Source organism: Phacochoerus africanus, chromosome 7, assembly GCF_016906955.1.
Source record: "Phacochoerus africanus isolate WHEZ1 chromosome 7, ROS_Pafr_v1, whole genome shotgun sequence".
Classification (NCBI taxonomy): Eukaryota; Metazoa; Chordata; class Mammalia; order Artiodactyla; family Suidae; genus Phacochoerus; species Phacochoerus africanus.
In genome coordinates, this window is record NC_062550.1 from 20,009,219 (window position 1) to 20,021,524 (window position 12,306).

Genomic DNA, 12,306 nt, shown 5'->3' on the forward strand with positions numbered 1-12,306 from the left:
GAGCAAAGCTTGACATGTAGCCAGATCAGGAATAAAAATGCAAACCCTGAACACACCAGTGAGTACAAATATTTGGTTCATGGCTATAGTCCAAGGGCTTGGCACATAGTAGGTGCTCAATAAATATTTGTTGTGTGAATGAAATGAGTACCAGCTACATATTAAGTGCTGAGTAATGGAGCCATCAAAGCTTGAAGATTAACTATGCAAAGCTTTTTGGTAGGATGGGGTGGGGCCCAGATGAAGCAGACCAGAGGGCGGCCATTCCTGGGGGGCGGGGAGAAGTTCCTGGCTGGGGCCTGAAGGAAGGGTGAAGTGAGCAGATGTGCCCTTTACCAAAGTGAAGACCTTGACCTGAGTGATGATGGGGATGGAAGGGAGAAGTGACCAATAAAAGCAAGAATTCTGAAGGCCACGGGCCAGAGTAGAGATGGGGGAGGGTTGGGGAAGGAAAGAGAGAAGTGGGTGGAAGGTAGACTTCTAGAGAAAAGGAGTGACAAGATGCTTGGTCTTGGACAATTACTCTCCAGGGCCACTGGAAAGAAGGACAGAGACTGGCTGGGGGTAAGGAAAATGGGAGGGGAGACTGGGGGAGAGAGAGGGGAGAGGAGGGAAGTGGAAGATAGTGGAGGAAAAAGAGGGAGCAGACAGAGAGGAGGGTGGTCAGGGGACACTCCAGGGGTGGAAGGGCAGGGGAGGAGGAGGTTGAAGGGGGAAGGGACACAGAGTTGAAGGCAAGGTGTAGACTGATCCAAGAGGTAGGCAACCTTGGCTCTGGCTCTAAAGCAATGAACCATCACGGGGCAGGGACATGGCTGGGGGAGGCCCAGGGGCTCAGCCTGTTTATGAGAAGGGACCTCACCAAGGGTGGAGCTCCTGAATCTGGCTTCATCCTCTGCCAGACTCTCCATGAAAGCCTTGGCCCTCAGTCCTCTGGTGAGTTCTCACGGGTAGTTGGCCACTGTCCCAGGCTCTCTTGGCCGAGAAGGCAGGGCTCTGATGTGAGGCTCTCCTCGAATCCCTGTGCTGCTGCCCGGTGGCAGCTGGATCTGAGGTCAACTCCCTGATTAACAACAGCCCAAGGGTTATGTGAATAGCCACGCCCTCACCCCTCAATTTCCCTCACTGGAACCTGGCCTTGCACCTGCTTTCTGTGAACAAAAAGCGTGTGCTTCCAGGGTAGAAATGTCATGACCTCTTGGATATCTGCAAGTCTAGAGTACAGTTTTGATATCCTCCAGATGTAGAGTCCACAGGCTGTCACAATGGAGCAGAATGCCATGAGCCTTGCTTCTGAGGTCTCTGTCTCAAGTGACTCTCCACTGTCACAGCAGCTTATGATCCTTTATTCTTCTGCAAGGGCCCTCAAGGGCTCCTACCATCCACTCTCTGAAATACCTCCAGGCACATCTTTTAAACCAACAATGTCCGTCCTGCTGCCTTCCTGAAACCTGTCCTCACCCTTTCCTGGGAGCCTTTCTTGTCTTTCTCATCAGTCTGGCTGTACTTGACATCGCCCCAGAATAGGCACTGTCGGTAGGACTTGTCTTCCTGAGCATCTGGTGGTCTAGCTGAAAGGCAGCCCTCTTCAGATGTCTGGACTTTCTCATGAACTTCTGAACTTCTGGGTCTGCCCCATTAGATCAGGAGCTCCAGAATCCATGTCTCTTTCCTCCTCTTAGTGCCTCCCTCCCTCTATCCAAAATTAAGACAGGGTTCAGCATATTGCAGGGACATAGCAATCACAGAATCCCTGAATCCAGCAACACGATGTTGTCTTGTCTAATTCACCGTCTATCTTGGGGAATTTGTCTTAAAACATCCTTCACAGGAACAGGACGGATTGAAGGAAGAACTTCTTAATGTTAAAACCACCTGACCTACCTCTTCTTTCCAGGCATCCCTTGAAACAAGATCTACTTGGTCTAAAAGAAGAGGCTCTGATTTCAAGATAAGGAGGCCTTTTGGTTCACCCGTCTTCACAAACATGGCAGCCACTTCAGAATAAAGAATGTTTTCTCTTTTACATAAGTTTCCCCTCAATGGGAGACATAACGCAACCTCCTTAGGAAACCGTAAATATCTGCTCCCCTTCTGGCAGATTTTTCCTCAAACCCAACTTCCATTGGTCCAGCCTGACTTCTCTTGCCCTCTTTGGAATTCCATTATACCCGGATGGATTACCAAGGGCATATCCCCTACCTTCAACTCCATGGTATCCCTGGGCTACTGACCAATCGTGAGGTTTCAGAATCAGGCAAAAAGCAAGAAGAATGAGCTTGATTTATGGCTCATTGATTTATGGCTGAGGATTTCTGATGGTTGGTTAAGCCCAAGTGAGAAATACAAATTGATAAATCATTTCAGATAACAGACTTTTAGGACTGTCCGAGCTTTTCTTTTCATCCAGTAGTGCGGTTGCCCATGGATTGGTGACATTTTCTCTTTGCTTAAGAGGAGAGATTCTTATTGGGCTTTTCCTGGGGGAGACAGGCTAGAGTGGGGATTGAGGGTGGACAATTGATTTTAGGTTCTTGTCCAGGATAAAGGAAGTAACCATAGTCAAAGGTCTCCAGTTCTCCCTGCCCCTTGGACTGCCCCCCCCCATGGTAGAATAATGGTGGATAACATTTATTGAGCATTTATTATGTGCCAGGTGTTGTGTTAAGCACTGCCCATGTATTTTAAAATTCAGTCCTTCTATGAGTCCTTTAAGATAGGCACCATTAGTGGTAATTTTATATAAGCAGTTTAGGGATGTGGGTAGGTATATTCCATCAAACCTGCTGATACATCCACAGGAGCAGCAGCAACAATAACACCTACATCTACCTCCCCAACAAATCTGCCACTATAACTACAGTGGCAGTAGCAGCGACCCCTACCAGTAATATGATCATGTACTTAGACGTGCCAGGTTCTGTTCTAAATGCTTTACATGGATTAATTCTTTTAATCCTTATAAAAACTTTATGAAGTGGGTACCTTTATTGCTATTTTACAAATCATGAAAAGAGGTATGAAGGGGTTAAGTCATTGCCAGAATTTACATGGCTAGAAAGTGGCAGAGCAGGACTTTGCAGCTAGGTAGTTTGGAATCTGGGTCTGCGTTCTTAAGTGATAGGTCACATATTTAGACTTTTTAGTTTCAATTATATTAAGAAATTATTTTGCATAGTGACTAAATATACACATAATACATGTCACATATTTTTGAATAAAAAGTCCTGAAATGTTATTTTTACCACATGTGAAACACTCTGATATTTTCCATTTTCCCTTCTACTTGATTTTTGTCCTAATCGGTTTCATTAAAATTCTGGTTGCTCCTACTGCTGAATCACAATGTGAACTCTGAAAAAAATGCAGCCCCAGGAATTCCCGTCATGGTGCAGCAGAAACAAATCCGACTAGGAACCATGAGGTTGTGGGTTCAATCCCTGGCCTTGCTCAGTGGGTTAAGGATCTGTCATTGCTGTGAGCTGTGGTGTAGGTCACAGACGTGGTTCACATCTGGCGCTGCTGTGGATGTGGCAAAGGCAAGCAGCTGTAACTCCAATTGGACCTGTGGCTTGGGAACCTCCACATGCCATGGGTGTAGAAAAGGACAAAAAAAAAAAATGCAGCCCCAGAACCTCCTGCTTTTTAATGATTCCAATAAGCATATCTACACGGTGCTCAGGAGTTTACTGAGCCTGTGCATATCTCTGCAATTCCCCAAGGAAGCCCTGGTAAAAAAGAGGCTTAGTTCATTACCCAGAGGAGTGAAATTCCTCATCCCATCACACAGAGCTAGTTAAGACAGAGCCTTGGTTCCTATCCAGCCCTTTCGGGTTCAAGGCCAAACCTATCCACACTGGCTGGATAGCACACACCAATATAAACCTGTTCTGATATCTTTCAAGGATACTGACAAACTGCCATAAAGGAAAGGGGGTTGCAGGGTTTGTATCAATAGCAGAGAAAACAGCACAGGCTCAAGGAAGTGATGGCAGGGGGCTGGATGCTGTCCTCATATGGCTCTATGTAGAATGATTCTCTTATATTCTGAGCTGAATGCTATACAGATTTACAACAGTGATGGTCCTTCTGGGCTCTGGAGGAGACATGGTGTCTTGAGGTGAAATCCAGTCATGCTATTGTTCCTGGGAACCTTGTTGGAAATAGTTGGGCATTTCTGAGGCCATTGAGCCAGTGTGTGCCTCCTTAGGCCTCATAGGAGACTCTAAGAGAGAGAGAAACTCCTCTCAGCATAGGCTGACCAAGAGGTCTAATGAGTTGGTCTATGTGCAACTGGGGGTAGATGAGTATGTACACGAGCAGGTGTGTGTGTGTGTGTGTGTGTGTGTGTGAGACTGGATGGAAAGGCCAGCATGTGAGTGCACTATGTGTGGGTGGGGAGGTGAGGGGAGAGAGAGGGAGAGAGAGGGAGGGAGGGAGGAAAAAGAGAAAGTGAGCGGGGATGGAGGATATGTTGATGGGTATAGGTGAGGGATTTGGGAGCAGTTCTGGTGGCATTGGGGACATATGTGTGATTAGGTGGTAGACTGTGTAAGTGCGGAGCTTTGAGATGCAGAAAGAGGCCATGGCTGCCAGGCAAATCACCAAGCACACCAGAAGTTCCACATCATCTGTTGATCTCATGCTCCCCCAGTGGTGCAGGGCCGGTGCAATCAGCACCACGGACAGCGGCGTGACAGCATCAAATGGGAGGGTGGGGAGGAGCCACAGCCCCGCCTCCCACCCCCCTTTCCAACCTGAGTCACCGCTCCTCCATCCTCCAAATCCTGAGTTTTGCCAGCTGTGAAGGGTGAGGATACGGTGGATGTGGGGGAGGATGAGCTGGCTCTTTGAAGACAAAAACGTGCAGTTTCGGGTAAAAGACCGTAAACATCTGCCCACATGTGGTCGCATCTGGCCCCCAATTAAACACATTGAGAAAGGCACCACAGCAGTTAAACAACCGAAGCCCATAAATATGTCTAATTGCTCCTAACCCGGGGATACGTCACGCTCCCCACATGTATAAAAGGCCGACTGATGTCGAAGAAGTAAACACCTCCACTGTGCACTCCATTAGGCCGACGCCTCCCTCCTCAGAGCCTCCCGTGCCCAAAACGAGCACCATGACTTGTGGATCTTACTGTGCTGGCCGCACCTTCAGCTGCACCTCTGCCTGCGGACCTCGGGCAGGCCGCTGCTGCATCACGGCTGCCCCCTACCGGGGCATCTCCTGCTACCGCGGCCTCACCGGGGGCTTTGGCAGCCGCAGCGTCTGCGGAGGCTTCCGCGCTGGCTCCTATGGCCGCAGCTTCGGGTACCGCTCTGGCGGCGTGGTCCGTCCCAGCCCGCCCTGCATCACCACCGTGTCCGTCAACGAGAGCCTCCTCGCGCCCCTCAACCTGGAGATCGACCCCAACGCCCAGTGTGTGAAGCAAGAGGAGAAGGAGCAGATCAAGTTTCTCAACAACAGGTTCGCCGCCTTCATTGACAAGGTGGGTGTCCTTGATCACACCCTTCCTGAACCTTCCCTTCCTGGGCAGGCCCTGAGCGGGTAGTCAGGGCGCAGAAGAGATGGGGTCCAGGTGAGCTCCCACGCTGAGGGAGGCGAGGGACACAGATCCGGGGCACACACAGACCAGAGGAATGAGTACAGAGCCAGGGGCTCCTGATGAGAGCACCGTTATCATATACAACCTCTGTCCAGACGGGCAGAGTCCCCACAGACAGACAAGGACAAGGCTTGGAAATGCATGCCAGAGGAAGAAAGCCACACATGCAAACAAGACGCAAAGAATGCACATAAGAAATAGGAACCGGATCACAGGTCATCCTTTGGATGGGTGTCCTTGATCACACCTTACCTGAACCCACCCATTCGCAAACCGGGCTGGGCACTGACGGTGGAGTCAGAGGCAAAAAGACCTCTGCCCAACATGCCACCCAGACTCAATGGGTCAGGATAATTCAGTTCAGCTGAGAGCTAGGAATGATCTTTCCCGGCCCCTTGCTCTCACTCCTAAGCTGGAAAATTCGAACAGAGATCACAATCCTGAAATCCAGAAGTTGCCTTGTCTCCCACTGCTTCTCTCTATCTACTCTCTGCGGAGCTCTCAGTTTGGCGGTTTGTCTTAAAACAATCAGCACCCTCCCCAGCCCACTCCTCACCCCCCTCCCCCCGCCATGGGCTTTGGGACACTAGGAGCCAACTGACCCCTCCTCCCACCCCAAATGGCAGGTGCGCTTCCTGGAGCAGCAGAACAAGCTGCTGGAGACCAAGCTGCAGTTCTACCAGAACCGCCAGTGCTGCGAGAGCAACCTGGAGCCGCTCTTCAATGGCTACATCGAGACGCTGAGGCGGGAGGCCGAGCGCGTGGAGGCCGACAGCGGGAGGCTGGCCTCCGAGCTCAACCACGTGCAGGAGGTGCTGGAGGGCTACAAGAAGAAGTGAGTGTGGCCAGGGGTGATGCTGGGCTCAGGAAATGCACTTGGGTGAAAGCCCATTGGATGAGACCAGAGAAGAGTTCCAAGAAGGGCGAGCACCCTGCAGGCCGGGTCGAGTGCTCATCACGCAGTTGTTGACCAGACGCCTGGGAGCAGGGCCGTGATCCCCCAGGAGCTACCGCTCCTCCTTTGGGCTTCTCTTCTCAGAGAGGGGAGGCCTCCGGTCTGCCAGGCTGTCTCCTCCGGGCCTCTCAGGCTCCCACCTTAGCACCTGGATCTGATAGGAGCCTCTGTGTCACTCAGAGCTGCCAAGTTCAAGGTGCTGACCTAACTGAGGGCCTCTGGGACTCCCAGGCCCTCCCACAGCTGAGCTGGGTGAGGGGAGGCCGGGGCTGCGGTGCCCCCCAGGTGCTGCGTCCACTCCTAGCAGGGGCTGGGGCTGAGTCCTTATTTCCCCCAGAGGTGACCTCAGAGCCGCCTTGGGAACAGGGCTGTGAGGTCCCAGAGGAGTAGCCCCACGGACCGCCCCCCCCCATTCAAAGCGGAGAGAGAAGCACAGACACATCCCAGACCCAACCAGAGAAGACCCGGCAGGGCTGCCAGGGCTCCGGCTGGTTGAGAAGTTGCTGAAATTGCCCCTCGCCCTTCCCTGACCTCACCCTCTGCCCCCTTCTGCCTCAGGTATGAGGAGGAAGTTGCCCTGAGGGCCACGGCCGAGAATGAGTTTGTGGCTCTGAAGAAGGTGAGTGACACGGGATCGGGACGCACACACGTGAGGGGTCTGAGAATGCCAGACTCCTGCTGGGAAGACCCATGGTCTCGAGCTCCGTCCGTGTGGGGTGCGGTGACCTTGCCGAGGCACGATGGGAAATTCCAGAGATCAGCTTGTGAAGGGCTCGCTAGGGCTTTGCCAAGGGCAATCACCTTGGAAGGTCCACTGGCCCCCCGCCCTGGGGCAGGAGGATGGCTGAGTTGACCTCGGGATGTTGGGTGCTGCTTCAGAGGCTGGGGCTGGGGCTGGCATCCCCTGGAGGCGTGGCAGCTTCAGCCCCTCTGCTGAGGGGCAGTGGCTGTCTCGCTTTGCAGGAAGTCTGATCGGGAGGGGGCGCATAGTCCTGGGGTCTGGGGCAGGATGGGACAGAGCCAGGAGTGGACTTTTGGAGGAGTGCTAGGGCACAGGGAAGGGCCAAGGTGGCTGAGCAAGAGTCCGCCGGTCTGCAGGCTTCCTGGTGCAGGGGAGGGTAAGAAGGAGAGCTGGGTGGGAGGGGAAAGGTCTCACGTGGGGGCTGAAATGCTGGGTCCGTCTCCAAGGCTCGAGGGGTTTGTTCTCCGAAGGAGAGTAGACTGGGACGAACCTCCAGGGCAGGGCAGAGGGTCTGGCGATGGGAAGGGACGAGGACCACTGAGAGGTCCCCCTGCCCCACCTCCATGCCATGGGGGAGAAGAGAGAGGAGTTTGAGCTGATGATCCCCGGGGGACCTCTGAGCTCAAAGCCGCTGCGCCTTTCCAGGACGTGGACTGCGCCTACGTCCGCAAGTCAGACCTGGAGGCCAACGTGGAGGCCCTGGTCCAGGAGATCGACTTCCTGCGGCGACTGTATGAGGAGGTGAGCGGCTGTGGTCCAGGCAGAAAAGCAGCAGCTGGCCGAGACGAGAGCGTGTGTCGGTCTGGGGTCCCAGCTGGACGGGGATCTGGGCGGGAGAGGCTGTCAGAGGGGGGCAGGGCTGGGGGGCAGGGCAGGGCTGAGGAGGCTGGGTCCACACTGGGCGAGGGGGGCGGTGAGGCCATGATGTGAACAAGACCCTGGCATCCCTCCACCCCCGCCATCTGCAGGAGATCCGCATCCTCCAAGCCCACATCTCAGACACCTCGGTCATTGTCAAGTTGGACAACAGCCGGGACCTGAACATGGACAACATCGTGGCGGAGATCAAGGCTCACTACGATGACATCGCCAGCCGCAGCCGGGCCGAGGCTGAGAGCTGGTACCGCAGCAAGGCGAGTGGCCCAGGACACCTGCGTCCTCGTCACGGCAGTGGCAGGGATGGGAGGGGCATGTGAACGAGGCCTCTTTTGCCTGGGGATTCGGATTCCTAGGGCTGGTGGGAGAAGGGCAGGCAGCTGTCAGGTTATAGTGCAGGACGGGGCTGCCATGTGCAATTGCACAGGTGAGCACTGTACGGCCTGCACCATCACCTGAATGTGACACCTGTGGTGTCCTGAATGGGTAGGCAGTCTCATGCTGAGTCTCACAGGCCCCTCTGCCTCCCCCAGTGTGAGGAGATCAAGGCCACGGTGGTCCGGCACGGGGAGACCCTGCGCCGCACCAAGGAGGAGATCAACGAGCTGAACCGCGTGATCCAGAGGCTGACGGCCGAGATCGAGAATGCCAAGTGCCAGGTAGGGGTCCCTGGAGGCCCACCCAGGCTCCCACAGCCCGTGTGCGCCCAAATGGATCTCACCATTCATTCTCCAGCCCCTGTGCATGACTAGGTGGTGGTCGCTCAGGGAGACCCGTGTGATGAAGGGGAGAGGCCTGTTCCTGGGCTGATCCCTGCTGGCTGGGGAGAGAGCCTGGACACATCCAGGACGTGGGCACAGAGACCCAGGGACCACAACCCACCTTGTTCTCTTCTGGGCCCCCAGAACTCCAAGCTGGAGGCTGCCGTGGCTGAAGCTGAGCAGCAGGGCCAGGTGGCCCTCAACGATGCCAAGTGCAAGCTGGCGGAGCTGGAGGCCGCCCTGCAGAAGGCCAAGCAGGACATGGCCTGCCTGATCAAGGAGTACCAGGAGGTGCTGAACTCCAAGCTGGGCCTGGACATCGAGATCGCTACCTATAGGCGCCTGCTGGAGGGCGAGGAGCAGAGGTGGGTATCATTGCCAAATTCCTCTCCCAGCCCTGGCTGGGTTCTCAGTGCTCTGTGACCCTCACACCCCTACTTGACTCAAACCTCCCATCCCACTAATGGACAGGCAATTTGAGTATGTCATCGGGTATGTTTCTGGCTCCAATTTAAGTTTCTCCTGCCCACCTGGATGCTGGTGGGGGATTATGCAAATATGTTCCTGCAACCCTGTAGTCAAGGCCATAGTAATTGCTGTTTTTGAGAAGCTGGGTCCGGCTTGGGGCCACCTTCCCGTGACAGTGCCTCCTTCCTCTGGGGCCCTCACTGCCCGTGCCCCTCAGCATCTCAGCTCTCTCTCAATCCTGGTCCTTGTCCCAGTCCTGGGAGTTTAGCTTTATCCCCAAATGACTGCTTCACTAATGGATTTTATGAACACATGTATATATTCTAAATACAGACAGTGCCCCTAAGTGGTTTCCATTGTAGCACGTGGAATAAGGGTAGACAGACAGTTGGGAATAGTCTCTGGAGACAGCTATGCCCTACTCTGGGTGTTTTTGCTTGTTGACTGCTTTGGGGGGCAGGAGGAGACCCACTGGTCAGCCGTCTTCCTGTGTTTGCTGCTTTCCCTGGGTTAGTCAGGAGCTCACACCCTGAGCCTTCCTCGTCTCTGATATAGCCAGGCCCCTGGCCTTGGGTAGAGCAGAGCGGAGGGTGAGGATGCAGGGGGAGCATCCTCTGTCCTGGGGAGATGGGGACACAGGTTTGGTAGCTGGAAGCAAAGCGATCACATGGTGAGTCTTGCAACAAACTCATGTGATTGCATCAGAGCGCCTGGAGGCGCTGGGGCTTGCCGGGCCTGGGGTGTTTCATCGGTAAAGACTTCCAGGGGCAGTTTTTCAGGACTGGGTTTGGATCTTGGAGAGACACGGAGAGAGAACTGGAAACAGAGCCATCTTACCTCCGCCCCGCAGTGTTCTTGGAGTGAACTCAGAGGCTATGGTGTGGCTTCTCTAGGAATCTCGGGCGTGGGCTGGTGAATGGGGGGGCTGCAGATTCTCCTCATCCCGAAGCTGATTTTGACAACCCTTTGCCACAGACTCTCAGAAGGACCTCCGTGTATTTTCCTTAAGGAGACAGCACTGTGTGGAAAGGAACGGCGGGCTGGGTGGAGTTAGGTGGCTGGAGTGATCATCCTGCCTCTAGCATTGGTATTTTCCTCTCTCTGGGCCTCCGCGTCTCTACCTGTCAAGTAAGGGAATTGGTGTAGCTAGTCTCTGAGCCTGCTCTCAGTGGGTTCTAACACCTTATTCATTCATGCAAGTTATTTCCTGAGCCAGGCATCATTGGAGGGCACTGTGGATTCTGCAAGGGGGAAAAGAAGAGACAAAAACTGCTGTGGTCCAGAAGCCCACCTTTTAGTGACACCAATCAAAACAGATTCAGGAATTTCAATCTGCTGCCCCTCTGATGCATGTACAAGTCAATCAGAACCCAAAGAAACAGTAGCAGCTCCTGCTTCTGAAGCATGCGTGCGTCGTGTGGCAGGCATCACACACACACACATCGTTTGAGTTTGTCTTCACAAATGATCGCGGGAGTGGATTTTCTCCAGGAGGAGGCCGGCTGAGGGAGGGCACATCTCAGGTTGCTCCGCTCATAAGGGGTAGAGAGCCAGGTGCACCAGGGCATCTGTCTCCAGAACCCCTATGGTGACCGGTAACCGGGCTAAGGCTTATCGATGCTTCCCCTGGCCAAATGCGCAGCGGGAAGGCGGGGGACCTCCCCTTTCACCTTGGCTGTGTGGTCCAGCGGCTTTTCCGCGGCACTGATCGCTTTTTTCCTTTCCCGGCAGGCTGTGCGAAGGCGTGGGCTCCGTGAATGTCTGTAAGTAACCTGCCCCTTCTCCAGCAGGGTGGTCCCAGCGCCTTGGGGGAGGGAGCATTTCCGCTGCCCCTAGCCGCCTGGCTGTGACTGTGCCTGACCCGCATCTCAACGTGTTCTCTCCTCTCCCGCGCCCCCTTCCCCCCCCCCCCCCCCATTCAGGTGTCAGCAGCTCCCGAGGTGGCATAGTCTGCGGAGATCTCTGCGCCTCCGGTGCTGCCCCTGCTGTCACCACCAGCGTCTGCAGCGCCCCCTGCAGCGCCAACGTGGTGGTGGGCACCGCCAACGCCTGCAGCCCCTGCTCCGCGGTGGTCAGCAGCAGCGTGGGCTGTAAGAGGTGCTAGGCTCGCTCTCTGCCCAGTCCAGACCTCACGCCACTGGAACGCCCCTCCCACTGTCCCACGAACCACCTGCCTCTGCGGAACCAGGGGCCAGATGGGTACTCTCTGCCCATCCTCCACACCTGCTCCCTCAGTGTGCCATCCCCCAAGCGCCTGAACTCCGAGGAGGCTGGGGTGCCCTTAGCCTCTTTCTGTAACCTTTCCTAGTAGCTGTTTTCTTGCCCTGAGGATTCATCTTTTTTTCCAGTTCTGGTTTTTTTTTTTTGTTTGTTTTTTGCTGGATTCATTGGTCCTGCCTGACCCATTCACTTAAGCGTGGAGACAGGAAAGGCCACCGAATCTCCCCTTCTGCATGTCCTGGGAATCTGCGAATGTGCTAGTCCCTGGAGAATGGAGATGGGGAGCACTGACAGTGGTTTTCCTGTAACTTTGTGAGGCACGTGACCCATGGGAGGGCAGACCATCACCTTCCAGGGATGCCTGCAGAAGCTTCTGAAAAGCCAGTGACTCAACTGCCTGCCTAGTTGTTTGCCTTTGTTTCACTCTTTGTTTCCAATAAACTAATTGTAGCTAATCAAACCTGGTGTCTCAGAGTCTTGCAAATGCCAGGGCCCTCCTATGATAGGTGCTCCCTGCCGGAGATTGCCTGAAGACCTCTCCATTCATTTAATTATTTTTCAGAAGGGGGAAATGACAGCAGTAGAAGCTGCCCATCTGGCCTTGAGCAACCCGAGCCTTGGGAAAACAAGAGAAGTCCCATGGAGGTGGGGGAGTCCCTCCCTGCCTTGCAT

The 12,306-nt window shown here is 54.3% G+C and overlaps 1 protein-coding gene across 2 annotated transcripts in view; it reads left to right on the plus strand.

Annotated features, from left to right (window-relative positions):
- Window positions 1–12,094, plus strand: part of LOC125130841 (keratin, type II cuticular Hb6) — a 36,334-nt gene extending 24,240 nt beyond the window's left edge. The window contains exons 3-11 of one of the 2 annotated variants that reach the window (XM_047786686.1): window positions 5,123–5,495; window positions 6,239–6,447; window positions 7,126–7,186; window positions 7,955–8,050; window positions 8,278–8,442; window positions 8,719–8,844; window positions 9,091–9,311; window positions 11,146–11,177; window positions 11,337–12,094. In XM_047786686.1, coding sequence (XP_047642642.1) covers window positions 5,127–5,495; window positions 6,239–6,447; window positions 7,126–7,186; window positions 7,955–8,050; window positions 8,278–8,442; window positions 8,719–8,844; window positions 9,091–9,311; window positions 11,146–11,177; window positions 11,337–11,518 — 1,461 coding nt within the window. In that variant the 5' untranslated portion in view covers window positions 5,123–5,126 and the 3' untranslated portion in view covers window positions 11,519–12,094. Of the gene's footprint in view, window positions 1–5,062; window positions 5,496–6,238; window positions 6,448–7,125; window positions 7,187–7,954; window positions 8,051–8,277; window positions 8,443–8,718; window positions 8,845–9,090; window positions 9,312–11,145; window positions 11,178–11,336 lie in introns of those variants that run through there. The other variant, XM_047786687.1, reaches the window with a different exon arrangement.
- The last annotated feature ends 212 nt before the right edge of the window (window positions 12,095–12,306 follow it).